Source organism: Strix aluco, chromosome 6, assembly GCF_031877795.1.
Source record: "Strix aluco isolate bStrAlu1 chromosome 6, bStrAlu1.hap1, whole genome shotgun sequence".
NCBI classification, from domain to species: domain Eukaryota; kingdom Metazoa; phylum Chordata; class Aves; order Strigiformes; family Strigidae; genus Strix; species Strix aluco.
The window spans coordinates 36,621,013-36,643,959 of NC_133936.1; the positions used below are offsets into that span (position 1 = coordinate 36,621,013).

The window sequence follows — 22,947 nt, forward strand, 5'->3', positions numbered from 1 at the left end:
AAATGATTCTTTGGAGGAACTGAATAAATATATGGAGGTCAGAAATGGATAAGAGTATGACAGTGTAAGCTTATATCCAGCCTGGGGCATCACAGCTTCAGAAGGATCTGAACAAATTGGAAAATTTTCATATGAGAAGAGGAGGAATTACATGACATTTGAAAAATGCAGCCTTTGAGATGGGGGGCATTATTAAGTCTTAAAAAGAAAACTGAAGGAAGATACTAAAAACATCTTTTGTAGAGAGGGTCAGTCATTCTGCGAGCCTTTAGGGAAAGGATTTCTTTATAAAACCCCAGCTCATTCTCAAAGGAGGTTTATTTTAAATGTTAAAATTTGTGTGAGTGCAATGAGGCATTGAAACAGGCTCTTGAGGGACAGTGTGGATCCCCTGTCCCTGGAGCACTTAGGGAAGTGTCTGTCCACAAGGACTGCTGCAGGCTCAGCCCTGCCAGAGGCAGAGGAGCTGTGGCTGCCTCCCAGCCAGGCTTTCTGGTGGCTTCTAGGATACCACTGTTTTCAGTGAACTAGTAAACATATGTCTAGGCTTGGTGTACATCCAAAATGTAAATAAATTCAGTAAAATGGTCTTTGCAAGCTTAAGGCTCTTTGTTAATGTGCATTATTTGGTCTGAATTGATTTAGGGTTTTTTGCCTACTATTTGGTCTGAGGTTTGTAAATTGTAGACATAGACCATATCAAGCTGAATGATGATGGATTTTAAAATGTGTTCAAAGAAATGTACATATAAGGAACTATTTCTGTTAAGTGGAGTTTTAATTAACTACTGCTAAATCTTATGTTTCTATTTTCTTTTTTTCCTCATTGCTGTAAGTGAGAAACTTAGGCAGTCCTACATCTTAGTTTTGAAAGACTGTTATGAAAGAAGGGTTGTTATTTTATTATGTGGTCTCTACTTGTTTGCAGGTCCTTACTGTAACAGGACATGGGATGGCTGGTTGTGCTGGAGTGATGTTGCTGCTGGAACTGTGTCAGTACAGCGTTGTCCTGACTACTTTCAGGATTTCAACCCATCAGGTAACTGTGCATGAGCTTCTGCATCACCACATTTCTTAAGAAAATGAGATTTTGTGTGCCTGATACCTCCTGTTTGCTCCATTCAAGTCACTAATGCTCCAGAATTAGTGACTAAAACTCCAAACCCATTATTTACATTTTCCCTTTATCACATAGAAAACTGGCAAGTTACTTATTTTCTTTTCTGAAATATGTCCTTGAGGGATTCTGTAGATTGGGAAATAGAAATTGAAGTTAGATCACAGTTTTTTCCTCTTAGAGATGAGCTTTTCTCTCTGACGGACAAGCAGAAATATGACATTCTTCTACCTCATTTTAGTATTTGAAGTCAACAAGAGTTTCTCCCACAAGTGAATCTTTTCCTGTTTCTGTAGGTTAAACTTTGCATCTGTAAGCATGTGGAAAATGTCATAGACATCCACTCCTGTCTCTTTCTGCTGCATTTGGTATTTCTCAGGGTCCTTTCATGCCTCTATTTGACAATAGAAATCATTATGTGGTCCCAGAAATTTTCCACTTTGGTTCTTGAGCTGTTTCTCTATTGATGTTTTACTGCCTGTCCAATCCTAATTTACAGTGGTAGGATGTCAGGCTTCAGTTTAGATCTTGGATATTAAACAAGCCATTTAAATATTCTTGTCACTTCATCTGGTAGTTCTCTTAACAGTTTGATATATTTTGATACTTACTGGATTGGAGGTGGGAAGTCTATTTGTTTTCTTAAGAAAAACACATCATCAGTTGCCCTTGCCAAGCAAAAGCAATGGCCTCAAGTTTCTCAGAATTCATAATAACAAGCAATGTCTCTCTAGTCATATTAATAAAGCTGTCATTTGTTTGCCAAGTTTTCTTCTTAAATACTAGGCATCAGGAAGTAGAACTTCAGTGCTGACTGCTGTGTTTTTTGTTTTTCTTTCCATCTACTCTGACTGTAGAAAAAGTTACGAAGATCTGTGATCCAAGTGGTAATTGGTTTAGACACCCAGAAAGCAACAGGACGTGGACAAACTATACCCAGTGTAATATCTATACGCACGAAAAAGTGAAGGTAGGAGAGGAATGAATGCATGTTACCAGTGTCAAGAAACTGATCTGAAAAATTTCACAAGTTTCAAAACTTGAATGGCACTAGAGTTGATGCAACATCAAAATGTCAAAAGAAGAAAGCACGTTGTATAAAAAGGATGAATTGGGCAAAACAGACTCGGGAGAACCCAAACCACCTGCTTTGTCTTCTACAGCTGATTTCAAGTGCTTGAATAATATGATAGATAATATTTTTGTTTATGGGTATTTTAAATGTGTAGGTACTAGTACTTGTCTAGGTGATCCACAGTCATCTACTGGTAAGCAAAGTGTATGCCTTATAAGAGCAGACCTTTACATTTTGCTTTGCAGTTTTGAAGTAGGGTCCAAGTTCAGCAGAATTGCAGGAGGTTTGCACATCTCTGGAAGATGTGCCGAGTGAATAGGTTTATCCAATTAACTCATAGTGACAGATTTTCAGCAGGTGTACAACCAAAGTTTTACTTGAGATTAATCCATCTTCAAGACAGTTCTAAGTAGAGTTCGGATGTTTTGGTTTTGGTTTGTTGTTTGTTTTTTTTTTTCCCCCCCCAGTGTGAAAAGCAGAGATAATCTTCTCTTTTTTACAAAAGTTTAGGCAAGCTCTGGTTGAGTGGATTTACCACAGGATCTTTGGAGGCCAAAGGGAAGTAAATGAGAAGTATTAGACAGGTTTTGTTTTCTCTTGTGACCCTTTTCCTGTGTATGTCTTGTGTCCTGGCTCCCAAGTGCCATTTTTTTTAGCTTCTGAGATATTAAGCTCCTTACATGAATGGAAAACCTATACTTCAAGTTTATTTAAGTGAAATTTTACAAGCATACAAAATTATCTCAGGTTAGGCAGCAAAATGCTTTGAGAGAGTTGTTTTCTATATATCAAAAGTAGACTATGCACACACATATGGATGTGGGTATATGTGTAGATGGTATTTCTGTAGACTTCAGTTTATTTTGAAGATGCCCATACATTAAGAGATTTAGAAAAATATAAATAAAATAAAAAAGTTTGATAAACCTCCAAATGCCCTCTTTCTGAGATACTCTGTGATATGTGAAGATATAATGGGCAAAACTGCATAGTTTGCACACACACCCCCTCCCCTCTTGCCCCCTTATGTCCACTAATATTCTTTATGAAACATTCAGTCGTGAGAAGAAGCAGTAAGTTGACACTGTAAATACCCAAGAACTGAGAATATAAAATACAGGTCAGGATAGACTGTAAATTAATTTAGACCTCATGGAAAAAAGCTCAATAATAGCAGATTGTGTCAAGAATACTGACATCTGGTAGAGATCCCAACTGCCTGCATCATTGCTGTCAAGAGTGTTTTAAGGTATTTACATAGAGACCACATTGAGAAAAGGTGGTAATAGATGAGAACAAGGCATTTTTGTATTGCTTTTTCTCAAATCATGAGACATTGAATACGCTAATAGCAGTTTAATGCTACTAGCAGAGATGCTATAATTCATTGATTCTTCCTAATATTTGTCTGGAAACTGAGAGAATATTATTTAGACGGGAGCAGATCCATGCAGGTCATCCTTTATGAATAATGAGCTCGTTTCCCTCAGGCTGTTTTGCCAGCGTATTTCAACTGTCATGCATCAGAAGCTATTGTTTAAATGAAATAATAGCTCTGAAGAAAGCCTTACTGCTTGCTACAGTTGTATGTGTTGTTATATTAAACAACGTTATCTTTTCACTTTTTTTGGAAGGCGGATTAGATAATGCACAATAAATGTGACTGTTGTCCATTGTTCAATTCTTATTGTTGTTGCCCTCAGCAGCAGTCCCTGCTGTACTGCTGTTTTGTGCCAGTTCTAAATTGGGTGGAAATCTTCTAAATCCTTAACATGCACCTTTGTCTAAACTGGTCACTGAAAGGTGGTGATATGGGATATCGACCTGTCATAGAAAGGCTGTCATTATATATATGTAGCCAAACTTCAGCGTTTCAGAGGTAACCCTCGTTTCTTCTCACTTCCAAATTTTTCCAAATTTTTATTTTTGAACCTATTGCATTGCCTTTTTTTAAAAAAAAAAAAATCTAATTTTTAAAAAGAATGATAATTTGAAAAATTCTGGCATGTACAAAGAGGTACCATTGTCTCATCTTACAACCTTATTAAAACTTTACCTGGAATCTTTTTATATTTTTTTTTTTAAAGTCAATATATGTATCAAGCTGCAGTTAGTCTGTCTTAAATTGAAATAATAAGTTCAGAAGATACATGCAGTTGCAAGTATGTGAGCATTTGTATGTATGATCTAATTTTTCCTATAGAATCCAGATAGTTATGCTTTATTGTGATAGTGTAAGGCTCTTCTTTCTAGTGACGATTTCAACAAATCTGCTGTGTGTCTTACTGAATTCAGTAAGATGTTGATTTGCAGGATTTTAGACTTGACTCATTATCTGTAATGTTTTTATTTTCTTAATCCTATTATAGTCCTTTTACATGCAGAAGATGTATAAGTATGTGCTTTATCAACAATAGATCTGTGTGCATCACAGGTGCTTGCTTTTGTTCTTGTATTGCAGACTGCTCTGAATTTGTATTACTTGGCCATCATCGGACATGGTCTTTCAATTGCATCACTTCTGATTTCCCTTGGCATATTCTTTTATTTTAAGTAAGTATATTTAAAAGCCTTTACCAAGTATCAGTAGTTACTACAATCCTAGGCTCAATACTTTGAAACACCAGCCATCCCAATGAAGGTAGATAGAGCAAGAAGGTGAAGAAAGTCAGTATATTGGTTTGGCATTGAACATTATATTGTAATAAAATTTTAGGTTTCTGAGAAAACAACCATAAAATCCCAAATTTGCAAAACAAAAATTGTAGAATATGTTGAAAATAAGAAATGGGACAATTCTCATTTGTTTGTTTTGGGTTTGTAGTTTTTGTGGGTTTTTTGTTTGTTTGTTTGTTTTTTGTTTGGTTGGGTTTTTTATAATAAGTTACGGTGTGGATATGCCAAGCATCAACCAAACTAAAGAGCAAATGGAAACCAAAATACTGATAACACATGATAGGTACAGTGACATTCCAAAGTAGGTAGCCACAAAATATGATAAACTGTAAAGAAAGTAAGGCTAAGAGCTACAATAGGAATGGAAATAATAAAAATAATCCTGTTTTTTTTTATTCACCATATTACGTCTATTACAGTTATGTCATATCCACTAACAGTTATGTTACCTTCTTGAAAGGAAGTTTGAGCAGTATCACCACTGTCACAACCGCTTGCAATATAATGCACAGGTCTTTTAAAATTAGTCATCCTATTACTTCAAATTTTGTGACCTTATTTTTCTTTCCCATGAAAGACTTTTTTTCTTGACGATGTTGGTGAGGTTTAGTAGAAGAGTGAAACCAGGAGTGTTTGCCACATGAGCAGAGCTGAGAGACACGAGTTACCTCTGCCAAATGCTGCACTGCACAGTGTAGGCTTTCCTTGCTAACTGGCACTAGTTTAATCATTTCAGTATCAGTTTTCATTGGATAATATAGATCTGCTCTGCGGTCTTACCACTATACCCTACTGTGTCACTCCATCTTTTATTTTCTCCTAACATTTAAATATGAATAAAACGAACACCAGCAACTGTGAGGCTAGCTCAGATTTTGCTTTTCTCATGCTCTGGACTTTGATTAGGTAGGGGTAGCAGATATCTGATAAAAAAAATATCCTTTTTAGTCACATCTGTCTGAGTACAGTGTTTCCAATTTAGATATGCACTATTTCCCCAGGTTCTGGGATAACATTTTCACAAATCCCCAACAAACCACAGTGTTTCAACTTTGTAGCCTCTCTTTATGAAATCCTATATTCAGGATGACTTTTCAGCTTTTTCTGACTTCTTTTCATGAGGACAAACCAAAACATTTGTGCATTTTAATTTATTTGCATTTGACATATTTGACATATAAAAACAGTGCTTACCATTTCCAAATTCACTTTCCCTCCACAAAATCAACATGTGAAATGGCGCTAAGTCCTTATAAGAAGCTTGATTTTGCATAAAAAAGGGCTATACTGTTAACTGTAAATGTTACAAAAAGTTTAACAGACTAAATATTTAATGTGACAGGAAAAGTGCTTTGACATAGACTTCTCAGGAGAAAACAAAAATATTTGGAATACAATATTACTTTAAAAGTTCAGAGACAGTAAAGCATGATTTTTCTGTACTATAAAATGAAAACCAAGCCAATTTCATCTTGGCTTGTGGCACTTACTGCAAAAGCAGGTGATCTGCTTTGCTACCATTACAACTATGTTGTGTTTGTCTAACCCTCCAGGGATTTTTTTTCTTTTTCCCTCTGGTAGAAGGATCATCTGTCCTCTGAGAACCACATGGAATTAATCCAGACCAGCAAACCGCATCTTATAGACTGTGGTTATGTTGGGATATAAAAGGAAATTACAAAATTTAAAGGAAGCTAAAGAAAGTTCTCTACAAGCTGTTCTCTTGGGATGTACAGTTCCTCTAAAGTATTTTTAGTACTAGAAGGGTATTTAAGGATCTAGATTAATACCAGGATGTATTATGTATCGGCTGAAGCTTGTGTAATTATTCATAGCTTTAACAGGTGGACTTTTTTTTTTTTTTTGCTATTGTGTGGGGGTGCCTTTGAATTTCTCATGTTTCCAAAAAATTTATTCTTTTAGTCGATTGATAGTTTCCAGATGACATTTGCTGGATTGCTGACCATTAGAGTATCTTTACTTTTGACTAGAAAGGTGATACTTTCCTATGTAGGAAAAATGACAGGTTTTTTTCAAATATCTTCAGCTTTTCAAATATTAACTATTTGGGTTTTGAATGGAATAATTTTTTTAAGATTGAAATGGTTTTGTGCATATTATTTTTTCATTTGAAATTCTGTTTTTTCTTTAGAAAATTGTCTGATTGGAAATGCTTGTCTGGTTTGTGACTTGTGTTCCCCAAGTGGATTGGAGTTCTTGGTTTAATAGCATAAAATGGGCTATAAACTTGAACTCCAATCTTCCCCTCTGTAAATTCATCTATGACACATACAAGTAACTTCTTGCAGTGGCTCTGATTTCTCATTCTGTTACATCCTCTAGACCGTACATGTGTTTATTATAAATCTTCCATTAAAACAGTTCTATGGTTTTCATAAAGAAAGGAAAACAAGGCAAGAGAAAACTTGAAAAAAAGAATTCAGAGAAAGGGGAGCTGTAATTTGAAAGATGCCCCCCCCCCCCCCCAGCTTAAACCCTGAAACAAACAAACAAACAAAAAAACCCCACCTGAAATAAAGGAGTTGTTGATCAAGCATCATGACAGCACTCACAGAGGATACCAACACTATGCTTAAAGAGTGGGCAAACAGCTGAATCATGGATTGATAGAGAGGAGGTTCCTCAGTCACTTCAGGTTAATTTCAGCTGAACAGATAATTGGCATTAGGTGCATATGTGGAGCTCACTGGCTGAATTCTGCAGTATTTGAATACCTTAAAAAACTACATCTCAAACACATCTGGGGACTTTTGAAAAATGTTACCTTCTTTTCTTTTGGAGAAATATTGGAGAAATGAATTTTTCCCTAATGTCCGAGACATACAGGAGTCAAAATAGGAAGGGAAATAGGTAATTTAGCAGGAGGTCTGTTTTTATTTTACTGCACATGGTTTAATCCAGGGGTAGGTCATTCAAATGTTCTTAGATCATAATGATGAGAATTAAGTGATTAAAGGAGATTATGTCATTAAGGAAAACAGCAGAAAAAGGAATATAGGAAGGGTAACAGAAGAGGGAGGGTGGGGAGGCTTAAGAAAAAAAAAGCAGTCTTCATTTTTAAATGTCATCAGTCTTGCTTTCTTGTTTCTTGTCCGGTGATCTTTTCAATCCTTTTATGCATGGGTGGAGGTGGGTGTGGATGGGTGTGTTTGAATATTCAACAGGAACAGCTGCTGGATGACCCTGAGAGATGGCCCCATTAGCTGTACGTGCTTTTCCTTGCCTGTGCATTGAATCTTAACAATAAGCAGACCGAATTCCACAGTTCTTCAGGACCTGTTTACACAAAGCTCTTAGCTGGAATCTAGTGTTGCCTCTCTTTTCATATATAAACCATACAGGAAAAAAACCCCCAAAACATATAAAAATACATTTTCAAAGAACATAAAAAACCCTGCATATTATAATAATCAAGGCTTTATGTGTTTTGGGCATTAAAACAAAAGACAAAAATAAAATTTAAAAAAGCCTAATGGGAGATACTTTTTTACTTCATATTCAAATGTGTGTTCTGTATTTGGACACTTTCTTTTCTATTTTCTTCAGGCAAATAACACTTGACAGACAGAGGTTCATGTAGGGTAGTTCCTTGTGGTGCACAGCAGCACTAGTTTCTAGAGTGGTTTCCTTCCCCCATATTTACTGACTATGAGGCTTAGAATGTCTCAGGGCTCCAAGGCTTGACTTGCAGAAACTCTACCTGATTCACGGTATTGCAGTGTGTGTATCTGAACCTGTTAACTTACTCTGTGTATCTGTGGGGTGCTTCATACGCTGCTCTTGTGATAGTTGCAAAGAATGCAGCCAAGAAGTGCAGTGTCCTCTACAGACAGTCTCTTGACTCTCTCTTGTTCAGTGAGGTCATCTTGTTTCTTGTTTCATCTGTCACGTTCTCAACAGTTTTCAGTATATTCCTCCAGCTTTTCTGACTATTCTGTATCTGTATTCCTCTGTTGAAATACAAAGTTCTTCTCCTTTCTGCCCTTCCAAATTGAAAATTAAGCATTACTCTCCATACTTTATCTTTTCTTCCAGACACTCTATTAGAAAAAGCTAGAACACTTGATTTTTTTCCCCATGTGACAATTTAGACTTGCCCCCTGCTGACCTTGTCAATGTGTTCCTGATTTCTCTTAGCAATGAAGAGCAGTTGCATGTGTAAGTGATAGATTTTCCTCCTCCAGTGAGTCATTTCATTTTGCCAATTGACTGCACTCTGTAGTGCTGGCTATTAAATGGAGGTAGGTAGGTGCAGTTGTAAGGCACAGGCTCTTTACAGCAGAGGCTTCACGAGATGTTTCTCCGAAGTAACCAAAGAGCGTTTCCTGAGCATGACCACTGTACCACAGTCTTTATCACTTCTCTTTGCATGTGGGAGAAGTTTCCTTGAGCAATGCTCACCCTGCAAAATTGTGCCCTGTTCCTGCCTGCCAGTACAGATGTGCTGTGTGACTCTGATCAAGTCAGTTTGCTCAACTGTGGTGCACATCCCCTACCTTAAATCTAAAAGGATCACTTTTACCCAGCTTTGTAAAGTGACCATCTGCTTTTGTAACAAAATGGATGTTACTTGCTCTGTTGGGAATTTTGAGCGTTAAGATTTAATATCCCAATGATCTGAATTGTATATACATACATATAGGCTTTCTACTTTTGTGTTTGTCTGTAAAGCTGTATTTATTTGGAAAAACTTGAATGAGAAGCATCCCTGCCTCTTAGAATGGCACTAAGTTAGACCTGCTTTCTCTAGAAAGGCAGATAAACAGAATTTTGCTCCGACTGTGTTCAACTTCTAGTATTGTTTAAAATTATTGGATATTGGACCTCTGTTTAAAAAAAAAAAAAAAAGCCCTTCCAAAGATATTTTAATCTTCAATTTTATGGCAAGATTAAAAGCAAACCTTGAAAATTGACACAATTAAATACAGTTATATATTACATTTTATAATTGTATCCTATATACTGTTTATAACTTAGTTATATACAAAGGTCAAGACAAGATTTGCATTACTTTACTTATTTGGGTATTTCTCTAGCTATAGGATTAAGGAGGAAAAATTACAAGAATGTGAGTAAAAGAGAATTATCCTTAACAGGTTTGGGTAAATGGAAATGTAGTGTAAGACAACTTCTTCAAGCTCAGATATGATAGTAAATTGGGAAATTCTTCAGGTACCAACAAAAAGAAAGGTATAAATCTCTGAAACATATTATATTATTGCTATTTAAATCTTTTTTGGATAGCCACTACAAAGCAGGTCCTTCACTGTAAACATATTGGAACAGAATGTACTTGCTTTGCCTCCTGTTGGCGGTTAAGGGAAGGTGTTACCTTTCACATCATTCTATTAAATTTGGACTGGAACTGAAGGGTTGATGTAAGACTTCTTAGTAAAATCAAGAGCTCTAGTATTTCAGAGTTGTTCCCAAGTACACATAGTTGTCCCCCCATGTATTCATTTGTTCTTGTTTCTCTTTTCTAGGAGCTTGAGTTGCCAAAGGATTACCCTGCATAAAAATCTATTTTTCTCTTTTGTTTGCAACTCTGTTGTAACAATAATTTCACTGACTGCAGTTGCCAACAATCAGGAGTTAGTTGCAACTAATCCAGTAAGTGAAAGTATGTTTGGCAGCCTTGTTGATTTTTATGTGTAAAACTTCAGCAACGCAGATGAGACATGAATAGTTGATGAAATGTTGTATGTAGCGAGGTTAAAATGTTCTGTAATGATGTATCCATGTTACGTAGTAGATCTGTCTAACAATGTTTTGGGCATTTCGCATTTGAGGTTTTGAAATAGTAATAACAGTCTAAGAGACGGAGCATACTGAACTGCTCTTCTGAATTTCTACAAATCACTTTCTTACAGAAACAACTGCAAGAAAGTAGTGTATTCTAGATGATGTCAGTGAGGTTATGACAGTTGAATTCACCAAGGAAAGGCAGTAAAAAAAGCTTTGGGATGTGTTTTGGATCTGTCAGCCACTTTCCTATGGCTTTCACTTTGCCATCTTCAGTTGAAAGGAGAAGAATTAATTTTTTTTTTTTTTTTTTTTCTGTGAAAGAAGATAAAGCTGACTCTTATATTCCAAAAGTAAAAAGCAAAGTAAAAAAAGCTGTCCGTTTGGGTCTGATTTTTCTCTCTCTCATTTCCTGATAATACTGGGGTAAGTGTGAATCTGTAGCCTCTCCCAAAAGGCTAGGAGTTATAGCAACAGAAGAGCCTGAAAATGAAATACACAAACAAACAAATCCTTAACTATGGCTTTATTTTAATTTAGACCTGGATGATAAATTTTAATTCTGTGAAAGTTATGGCAAAACTCCAGAAGCTGAATCTGAATAGTAAAAAGATAAATTCTTTCTCCTGTAAAAGCTCATCAAAGTGCTGGAAAACAGGCTTCAGATAGCTACTGATAATCATCATCAATGAGTTAGGTAGCAGAACATGGTAAAACAATATTTATTTTTTGGTTTGTTTTAAGCTAAGTGACAGAAATAGATCAACCAAACACAGCAATTTCAGGAGGAAAAAAAAAAACCAAAACAGATCTACTGTATCCAAATCTGCAAGTTAATTATTGCTCCTTTTTCACAACGTCACATTCTAGTCTTCACAATAAGTTATAACATTTCAATTGAAGAATATCTTTTGAATGAAGCTAAATACAAATACATGCCAACAAGAGAGCTTCATTCCAGAACCTACTATCCCAAGTTCTTAACTGGCCCTAAGTGCAGTTATAACTAAGTTAAAATTGGAAGTATTGTAAACATTTTAAAAACATTATTCATTCTCTGGAGTAGTTATATGTTGTGATTGGTAAAACTGAGAGGGGATTACCTTCATCAAAGTACATTTTCTTCTGCGGTTACCATCATATAATTTAAGAATTCCATATTGATTGGAACAGTCAAATGTGGCAATATTTGTAATAAGGGAAAATATTGTTGCAGCTTTCTGCCATCATGCTTGAAGATCTCAAGGTCCTCATTGTTTGAATAATCAAAATACAGACTCAGTTACCAACTTTTTTGTCACCATAAAGTATGGAATTGTAATTCCATGAAAATTCTATTTAAAAAAAGAAATGTAATTGTAGTGAAAAACAGAATGAATATTAACATTTGACTCGAGCGGTACTTTTTCCCCATTTTGCAGACAAGGCTCTGAGATTTTTGCAGCTTAAAAATTTATATCTTACTCTGCTTTTTTCTGCAGGTTAGCTGCAAAGTGTCACAATTCATCTACCTGTACCTAATGGGTTGCAACTACTTTTGGATGCTGTGTGAAGGCATTTACCTGCATACTCTCATTGTGGTGGCTGTTTTTGCTGAGAAACAACACTTGATGTGGTATTATCTTCTTGGCTGGGGTATGCAATTTCATGTTCTGTATTTGCAGGCCAATACCATCTCTTCCTCCTTTTCATGAGATTTTGAACATCTGTACCTTTGCTTCTCTGAGCTGGTATCTTTGAACAATGATGACACATCCCTCTTCTTTGTCTGTAGTGTTTTAACAGCCTTAGAAATATTAACGTAGGAAGTTGTATGTACCTCTATCTTTACTGAAAGAGAGATTATGCATTTCTGGAGTCAGGAAGCGACTCCTCCTTTGTATAGAGAAAATAGTCTCCTATTATAAAAAAGACATTAAGAAGTAATTATTCATTGTTCCTCATCTCAAAGATGTTTATTCAGGAATGAATGTTTGTTTTCAGAGAAGTCTCGCCATGTCTAGGGTGGAGGGTCAGAACTGAGTTAGAGATGGCCAAGGATTTATTTTTCCAGCAGTTCCATTTGACCTGTATTGTTCACTAAGCAAATACAGAATAGCTGTAGCTGAAGATCTCAAGTAATATCAGTATCAAAACTAACAAGCCAAACCTGGTCATTTCAGATAATGCACAACAGCACATTCACAAAGAGCAAGTGAGGGCTTTCTCCTCAACTTCAGTGTATTGGCACATTCAGCTGTAATGTGACTTGGTACCTGGGTCACTAGCTGTCCCACTATGGACACAGCTGAGATGTGGTTAAAAGATCATAGGTGCTCAGCAGTTTCTGAAAAATAGGTACCACCAGAGTGTCAAGGACCCCAGATAACTAATTTGCCTATCCTTTTAAAATTTTGATTTCCAGAGTTTTGTTTTGCAGGTGATCTTGTTTTCTGAATACCCAGCAAGTATCAGTGAGGACATGTCAACACTGTTAATCATACTGTGAAAGCTATGGTCATATATACAATTACCTTTTTAATATTGCCTACCTATTTAGCGTTATTGCAGATTGCAGTCTGCAAAACATCTGTGTTAATGAAGATTGATTGTTGCATTCTGAAAAGTTATAATTTGATTTGCCTTTTCTTTCTATATGTTGGTATGAATTTCCTGGCAAAACAGTGGGAATAAGGTTTCATACGCCCCCCTCAGAAAGAAATCTGAGAATAGAAGTGGAATTGGTCCCTGTTACTTTATTTGCTCTGCAGGTGTATAGTTTGAATGAGGTAAAAATACAGAAGATTCCTGCAAGAGACACAAGTTTCCTTAGTTATTAGCCAGGTTTACATGTGAAGACAACATTGTTTTTTCTTCACAGGTTTTCCACTGATCCCTGCCTGCATACATGCGGTTGCTAGAAGTTTATATTATAATGACAAGTAAGTAGCATCTCAACTTGCTTTCCAAAACTGTTGTATTCCTCTCCCCCCCCTTAAAGAAAATATAACAGATAATAAAATGCCAAATATTATTTTCTTTTCCTGTTTGTTTTCTCTAGTTGTTGGATCAGCTCTGATACTCATCTGCTATACATCATCCACGGCCCTATTTGTGCTGCTCTGTTGGTAGGCATTTTTTATTTTTTTTTTTTATTTGTTTTCTGACTGTTCTTCATGGGCTTATGTAGTTGGTATGAGCCTAAAGCTAACATTTAGAGGTCACTGTCTTCACAGGTCTCTCACTTAACCAGTAGGTGCCTTAGACACACCAGATACACAAGTCTTGGCCTTATTAAGGAGCTGTACCTCTGGTCCTTTGAGAAACTCAGGTTTCGCAGTGTTGATTATCAGTCTGCTTAAATGCTAGTGACAAGGAAGGACTAAATATTACCTGGAGTACTGGAGGGCCACGTTGAAATCCCTCCTTTAGCTGAGAATGCTTTCTCACTTCCCAGGCCATTTGCCAGGTTGACCCTGGCGTCACTGTGCTAATGTGACCAAAGAGCTCCCAGACTGGACCTCACTGAGGTTCAGAAAGAGGGCTCTTGAATGTCAGGACTGATGTTCCCTGTGGGTGGGAATACAGGATGGAAAGAAACTAGAGCAGGCCTTTGGGAAGGAACCAGTGGGAATAGTTCTGCAAGTGTCTGTGACTGCCCCTGTTCTGATCCTAATCTAGCAGTGGGAGCTTTGGCCACCAGGGTATTGCAACTCCTCTGCTGCAGGGGTCCTCATGGACTCTTAGAGCACAGTGTTCTGTTTTACACTCCAAGTTAATGCCAGCTCTATTGCGGGAATGTTTGCTACTGAAGACATTAAATTCTAGGTAAGTGACTGAAGACACCACTGTATAAAAACCAATGTTGTACTTCAGTTATACTAGGACTGAATTTAACCTATGCAATTCAGTCAATAGATTATTGCTAGATAGAAATAGGTGCATAATAAAAGAAAAATCTAATATGTACCTACTTATACAACTATCTAGATAATTAATATCTATGAATGCATAATGCAGAGAATGCTGCAGTGTAGAAGCATTCTCTATGTGACTGGAATTAGCTGCTGACTATATATTACAGTCATCCCTGTTAATTGTACCAGAAACTTCAGGCTGATCTGGCAAAAGTATTGTATACATGTCTGCTGACTTTTCTTATGGCTTTTCAGTTCATGCAAGGAAATTCATTAAGAAGAAAAGATCAAGTATCTTTTTGGAAATAATTCCAGTTTCTGATCTACATGAACTTCCTCTTCTGTTAAATTGTTAATGAATATTTGTGGAGGGCGTTCTGTGCATAGAGAATTCTCTCTGAAGATCATTGCATAAATTCTGTGGTTCTTGTGACTCCCGTTTTCATTCGCACTGAAATTAGCTGGTGAATTTATATTTTTGAAGACTGTGTTGATACCGTGACACACCTGAGGTCATTGGCATGGGAGGCCAGAGGCAGTCCCCATGAAATTATTGAGATCCATGGCCCTTGGGATGTGAACTATTACTGATAATATCTTGTCCTGTTAGTCAGGTCTGCCATATATGTTCATGTAAAGACATTTTAACTAGTGTTCAAATCTGTAAGCTTGAAACCAATTTTAAATCATTTCAGTTTTTCTTCTCTCTAATTTACACAGAAGATGAGATCCTGTTTTCACAGAAAGGGATAGGGCTTTTTTTCCCACTTCAGTGGTGCTGTATTTCACCCAGAAAATGTATGTAATAACCTTGTGGGTTGTTACTTCCTTTGTCCAGGTGTCTCTTCACAGATATATCACTGAAGTAAAGCTCTAAAGCTGAAATATAATTTGTATTAGTCAGAACTTGCTTAAATAACAACAGAAAAATTTGTGTAAAAGTTATGAGACTATACCATCTTCCACGAAATGACCTCATTTTAGGATGTAAGATAATTTTCTCCTTCCCAGCAGTGGCCTACACAAAGTCACACTGAAAACAGTGGCAAGACTCCTACTGATTTCAAATGTCCTGGATCAGTCCCAAACTGTCAAGTCTTCTTTCCATTCAAGGCAACACTAAGAATGTGCATTGATTTTACTGGAGGCATAATAATCACCTCTGCATGGTTGGTTTGGGCAGAATCTGGGTCCATTCTCTTTGCAGTTTACAAATATGTATACCTTTGATATTCCTATATTTTTCATAAGCTGACTGCAGGTGTTTCTCTTGCATTTTTATTGCTTTAGTACAACCACTAAATTTATTTGAAAACTATGTAGGAATAACAAAGGATAAACATAACTACGCATCTTCCCTGTGATGTGAAAGTACCTTAAAGGAGTAGCTTTCCTTTCTGGTAACAAAAAAAAGTAATATGTCAATTCAGAAAAGACAAGCCAGGGATAAAGACATTAGATGAAATGCATGTGTTTAGGCTTTGTGAACAGAACCCTCATTTGCTTAAGCAGCTTGCTTGCCAGATACAATTTCCACACTTTACTAAGCATGACCTGCTTTAGCAGACGTTCAAGCAACAATATTAAACTGCAAATTAGATAACGAGGGAGAAGACACTGTTTCTACTTGCAGAAGCAAGATCTCAGAGGATGAAGAAGACTGTCAAGTGGGTGCCAGGGAGAATTGGCAGAAGCCAATGGGAACTTGACTCTTGTACATCACTGAAAACACTACAATTACATAAAGTTAACAATAATGCTGCTTTTACGGTCCCTGTTATTACATAACTGTGGTCAGATCCCTGCCAAAGAAACTGGAAATGGGAGCAGACGTAGGTTGCATTTTGATTGGAATTGTCTTCAGTTGACCGTTTAATTACAACTGCCTAAGCAACCACAATTAAAAAAATAGCGTGGGAATGAAACAGTAGAGGGTGATGTTAGTTTTTACACTAGACAAATACTGTTCAAAATGGAGGAGAGGAAGAAAAGCAGTGAGTTTGAATTTTAGTGAAAGCAGTAGTGATTTCAGTGTAGATTTCAGGTGTGCCAGTGCACTAGTGATTTAGTTTGCATTGGTCCCACTGAAAGAGTAGATTTTGGTTTAGTTATGCCATTATTTACATAAATAATATTACATGCATATTTTGCCCTATACCAATGTTATGTATTAGTGTCTTAGACTGACAGCCTTTTATAGATGCAAATTCTTTTAGCAGAAGTAGTAAGTGTACTCAGTGAATGTGTGCTAGAAGGAAGTTCAGGAGCTCCTGACCTTGTCCTGAGGGCAGCCTGAAGTCATTAAATAGGTCAGGGGCAACTTAGGAGTTTAGAAGTTGAAGGCTTAGCATTCGTGTACTCAGCCTTGGGAATGTCTGCAGGCCAGATATAAAACTTGTTTTCATGAGCACATACAGGTGTTCTACCCAAGCAGGCTAAGATCTGAAGCTGCATAACTATTAAAAGCACGCAATGGCTACCAGCTAGTATCTAAGAATATCAGTTTACTGAGCTGAGAATGGTCTGTTTATATCATCCTAAAGAGGAATTTAAATAGTATTTAGACTCACATGCTAATAAGGATTACCATACTGCTTAGTACAAACTCAACATGGAGAGAAGTCGAAAAATCGGGGACCTGAAGAGAGTTTAAATCAAAAACTGCAGCACCTGTTGACTTCTAAGCTAAGTTCACAGCTACTCTCAAGGCAGAACCTAAATGCTACTAAGTTCCCAGTATAGGCATCAACATTTCTTTTTATCTAGGATTGCCTTGTCTGCCTTTGTTTCCATTTTTGTTCATTCGCCCAGTTCACTTTTCAGGTCACTGTGGAGCTGCCAGTATTTTACTATGTGTTCATACTGCAGCTAGCACAGCAGGACTCCTTCGGGGCTTTGCAAACCATCACAGTCAATTTGATGATAGTATATATGCGAGTAGTTCCACTGGCCTAGTTTTGCTTAAATGTAAAAATCTACTCACTACCTCGCTAAAGTCAAGAGCTGTTTTCATCACTTTAAGAATTCAGTTCATCCTGTTCTCACTGTATTTGTGATGGAAGAGATGATACACATCAAAAATTGGTGCTGCATACTTTTACTGACATTCATACCGTTCTTCTCTGTCCTCTGCTTTGGCTCACTGATCTCTTCTGTTTGCCCTAATATCCATTTTCAAACTCTTCATGTGCTTATTTTTGTGCTTTTTTGGTTTTGGTGGATAAGTGGAACAATTAAAAAAATTAACTGCATTTCAGCATGTTGTAAATGAAATAATTTGCTGGGTGGTATTTTACTCTTGGGTGCTGCGACTTTCATCTTCGGTTAGCATTCAGAGATAGTGTTATAGGAATTGGCCACACTACCAAAACACAAAAGGGCTGAAAACTCTGTGTTTGAGGCATGTTGATGTTGAACTAGTGGATTTGAGAAGGATTAAATTTAGAACTGGAGGAAGGACTTATTGTCTATGTGTACTATAGGAAGTTGGATGAGGATCGTGGGCTGCATAAAATCAAAATAAATCCCTTGAGAAAGAATAAGAAGACCTTGGTTGCTTAAACAAAGCTTAAAGGTAGCTGGAGACTTCCAGGAGAAATTCATGTAGTAGTTTCCTATGTAAAACAGTTTCCTGTTAAAATTATTTAAATAGCATGTAAGTTGAATAGAAATAACATCACATATCTGTCAAGGGCCTTGTTGCTATAACAATACACAGCTGTTTATCGTTAAAATCTCAACTGACATGGAAGAATTCTGCCAGAGTTGTGGAGGACATGGTGACACATGTGGTCTGAAATGGACTCCCTGTTTGCACTTGTCCTACGGCGAGACAGAGGCCTCCCCCTAGACCAGGAATTCCTAGTCACTTTAGAAGGGAGCTGTCTGTCTCCTGGCTTCTTCCCCTGCCTGCCCTTTTGTCTCTAGGTAGTTGTTAACAAGGACAGACAATTATCTGGAAGAAGGGCATGGGACTAGACTCTAGGTCTCTCCCTTCCATAGTGGATCCCCTGAGCAGTGTTGTCTTCCCTCTGTGCTCTTGGGCAAGGTGATGGGACTGGCTGAGCTCTCAAGGTCTCTTTTAGAAGATAGAAATAAGGGGCTGCCATTAGTGCATGATAGATGAAAGTACGGTTTCATTCTGACATTGCTGTTGCTCTGGTTACTCACATCCCGTTGGGGAGCAGGGTGTGTGTATACACACATATGTGTGTGTGTGTGTGTGGTTGCTTACAATGAGTGGTCACACGCTGAAAGATATAGTCTCCATAGTTTTGATTTCAGTTTGGAAACTGAATGAACAGATATACACTACTGTTAACAAGAAAAGCCTTAATAGCTATGAAAATAATCAAGTTCAGTAGTGCATGAGAATGATATAGAGCATCATCTCAGTCCTTGCCCCATTTGCAGTTCTGCTGAATGATTCAAAAATGCAACCATTGGCCACTGAGAATGTTAAATCCGCTGTTTGTCTACATGAGTATACAGCTCCTCACAGCGGCATTTTGCCTGCAATTCTATTTTTATTTTTTTAAAATCTGGGGGTTTTTTGTTAAATTAATATTTGAACAATAAAAAAGTAGCTTTTTGAAGAACCATATTTAAACAAAGAGGGAAGAGTGTCATCCTCTTTCTTGAGCAACCTAAGAAGACATAATAATTTTTAAAAACCTAATCATTCATCTATGTACTGTCATTGTGATGGCAGAAAGAAAGCTGTGTGGATTGTTAACGTTGGAAGACCGACAGGCTATCTGGATGGACATTTGCTTAATAAGTTAGAGGAATGGATGAGGATATTAGATGTTAGAGCCATATCTCAGTTACTGAAAGGTGTTTTCAAAGAGTTTTAACTCCTGTTTAGTGTACAATCACAATGCTATCCATGTGGTATGAGCTTTCTTGAGTTGTCTGGTTTCTAGTATCACAAAACGGTGTGGGGGATTATTTTTCAGACTACCTTCAGTGTCCTTTCCTTTTCCGACAGGTGAATCTTTTCTTCCTGCTAAACATTGTTCGTGTGCTCATAACCAAGCTGAAGGACACCCACAAGGCAGAATCCAACCTGTACATGAAAGCAGTGAGAGCGACCTTGATTCTGGTTCCACTACTTGGCATTGAATTTGTCCTGTTTCCATGGCGACCAGAAGGCCGGATCGCTGAGGAAGTGTATGACTATGTGATGCACATCCTTATGCATTACCAGGTAGGTAGCATTAAACAGGTTTTGCTCAGTTGAGCTAGCTAGCAGTTGGCATGTGAAGCAAATGAAAGAGAAATGAGCATGTTAATTTCATTTTTAAAGACCTTATAAATGTCTTTTAACTTTCTCATTACACTGAATTTTCATTTCCTGAAGTAAAGAAACATAGTGGTAGAAAGGTGGCCCAATACATTTTAGTAATGTGTTTTTAGAAATCACCAAGTTTAGATTTGTTCTACATTTTCTTTGTTATTTTTATCTGAATTTTATAAGGAACCAATTATCTCAAACCCAGAAAAACCTATATGCCTGTGAAATAAAGCAGAATGTTTTAATTTTTATTTTACAGGGTCTACTGGTGGCTACAATTTTCTGCTTCTTTAATGGAGAGGTAGAGTAACAGTTTTTAATATATTTATAATACTTTTCCTATTTTATATATTTTTGGGTTATTTCAGCAATTAAAAAGATGGTAATTTTTAAATAATTTTAAATTTCTAAATTTGTCAGGTAAAAAATAATTAACAAAAAATAATCTGACTGCCAAGAGCAGAGCTTGGGAAAGACTATGTTATCATTCATGGCATTGTTAAGTTCTTTAGGGCTGACTCTTTTGTGCTGAGCAATATAAATGTCTCTTGATTACGTAAGGAATTGAAGACACTGGTCGCTTTGATATAAATTCTCAATATATATCATATAAAAGTAAGATGTAATTCACTACCCAGGAGGTATATTTGTCTATGTTAGAAGCTCTATAGCATCTGTTATCCTGGAGAATCACTGTATTTGGTCTCTCTGCAGCAGGAATAGAGCATATTGCATACATGCTGGGGTACTGTTGTGTTATGACAGCTCTTTGGGAAAATTTTAGGCTGAAGTTTGGAAAACTCTTTTTTCACACAGCTAAAAAATATCATTCCAAAAGTCAGAACTTGTCCTTGGGTCAGAAATTTGTGTTGAATACAGTGTGCTTTTAAGAAACCATCATTGGTCAATTCCAAGAACAAACTTCTTTATTCTTAAGTTAGAAGATTTCATTATTTCAGCAATATATAGTACTGATTCTGTTGAAGCTAACAAGCTTTGCTGTTTTCTTGAATAGATCCAGTAACTCTGGAGTGCACACAGTGACTTTCTAGAAACTCTGGCCCCCAAGCTGTACTTCAGAGTACCCTTACAGGGCCTTACAGTGTCAGAGATCAAAGTGGTATAAAGGCTAAAAAATATGTATATGCAAAATTTTTAATATGGCTCTTGCTTGTAAACACCTCCCTCTTCCCCTCCTGCCCTGCCCCCCCCACCGCCCCCCCCAAAAAACCAAACCACAACCAACAAATAAACAGAAACACCCCACCAAAAAACTAATTGGTACTTTTCCAACACTCTTGGCAGACGAACAATTACAAACCTATACTTATTCCTCCACATCTGTTTGTTTGTTTGTTCTACATCTAGTGCAGTTGCAGTATATGGCTGTAAGGAGATGTGTAGGAGTAACCAGCTGTGTTCATGTGACTGAACATTTCTTTTATCAGATGTTATAAAATTGTATCAGTGTGCTTATGTTATTGGACAGTAGTATTTATTTACAGGTAAATATTTGGCTAATACTAGAATTGATTCATGCAGACTGCCCTTCCTTGTCTTCCTAAGTCCAAAGCTGACTGAGTTGCAATGAAACTTCCATGGGGTTTCAAGGTTTAATTTTATTCCTCCCAGAAATGTGTGAGACTCAATGATATTTTTTTTTAATTTCTTTTTTTTTTTTTGCCAAGGAGGAAGAAAGGATGAAGAGAGGCTTTCTCACAGTTTAGTGGACATGGGGCAGTGGTTTTGATCTGGTTTTAACATAAAGTAGATCCAGGTTCAAGTGCCTGCTTATATATTTGATACAAAGCAGAACACATCATTAAGTGTTCTGAATCTGATTTAATCACTTGCCCGTGTTCAGCATTGATATTTCACACACTCTTTCCCTTCCAAATTTTGTAGTGCAGAATGCCTTCTAGAAACAGATATTTGGAAAAAATCTGACAAAGAATTTGCTCTGCTCCAGTGCAAAATGGGGGTGAAAAAAACCTTGAAATCTCTACAGTTTCTGTGAAACAACATTGTCTGCTGCTCAGTTCTGCCTTTTAATCCTTGTGCATATTCTGAGGCTACTTTATTACTTAAACAAGGTGACACCCTAATTTTAAAATATAATGCAATCAGTAAGAATTGTATCCGTTAATATTTCAGTGTTACAAACTCATATTTTTTACATGCTCTTTTGCTGTGTAAGAAAAGAAAACCTGAGTCATCCCACTAATTCAGTATCCCAAATTCACCATGGGGTGATCAGTGGTAAAAGATAAGCTCTTCCACAACTCTTACAAATGGTAACAGATTAATCACTTCTTGAGCAGTTGCCTTCAGGATAATGTTAAAAGGAGATTTAGCCATTTTAACATTTATTAATTTAGGCATTTAATTTTTTAGACCCTATGCCTTGACTTTATCAGTTAAACATAAATGTCTCTATTTGCTCTCTTTAGAGTGGAAATTTATGCTTTTTAAACCAATTTTGGGTTCATTGCTTCAGTGACCTTCATTACACCTTGTTCAAGGGATTTATTGCTTTATGAACAACTGTATCAGTAAGGAAATCCATGGGGAGAATGACAGTGTAGTTAGAAAAAAATGTTTGCACAGAAAAAAGAAGTGTTTTCTTTGTCTACTAAAAGATTGTGCTCCTGGCATGTGAGCCTGCAGGCACACGTGTATTCTGTTGCCGTTATAGTCTGTTCCTGCCATACCAATGCCTGAACAACTGAACAAAGCCTGCAACTGTGGCTTAGCAGTGGTGTACAAGATGCTTCTTTATCATCATCTGTCATGGCAACACCTCATTAGACTGTACAAAACGATAGGCATCAGAGAGCCGTGATACATGTGTCTGCAGCAAGTCTAATGTTCAAAGGTGAATACTGATACGGGAGTTGATACCGACAGTGGGGCAAAGATTTTTTCAGTGGGATATTAGCAATGAAAAATGCTAAAAGCACTAATTTCTTTCTGTCGAAATCTTAGCATTTCCCAACTGCTACTCTACCTTTTAATGTCTTGTATACCAAGTATCAGGAGCCAAACCCTGTTCAAGTGGTGGCTTGCAGGCCGTCACTGGCAAAAAAGGAAATAAAAGTGGTTTGCCAGCAGAGAGCTCTAATGA

The 22,947-nt window shown here is 36.9% G+C and overlaps 1 protein-coding gene across 1 annotated transcript in view; it reads left to right on the forward strand.

Annotated features, from left to right (window-relative positions):
* The window catches only part of CALCRL (calcitonin receptor like receptor), a 67,024-nt gene that overhangs the window by 36,947 nt on the left and 7,130 nt on the right, over positions 1-22,947 (forward strand). The window contains exons 4-12 of the mRNA XM_074829655.1: positions 929-1,039; positions 1,975-2,087; positions 4,654-4,745; positions 10,373-10,499; positions 12,113-12,266; positions 13,492-13,552; positions 13,672-13,738; positions 19,518-19,736; positions 20,083-20,124. Coding sequence (XP_074685756.1) covers positions 929-1,039; positions 1,975-2,087; positions 4,654-4,745; positions 10,373-10,499; positions 12,113-12,266; positions 13,492-13,552; positions 13,672-13,738; positions 19,518-19,736; positions 20,083-20,124 — 986 coding nt within the window. The remainder of the gene's footprint in view (positions 1-928; positions 1,040-1,974; positions 2,088-4,653; positions 4,746-10,372; positions 10,500-12,112; positions 12,267-13,491; positions 13,553-13,671; positions 13,739-19,517; positions 19,737-20,082; positions 20,125-22,947) is intronic.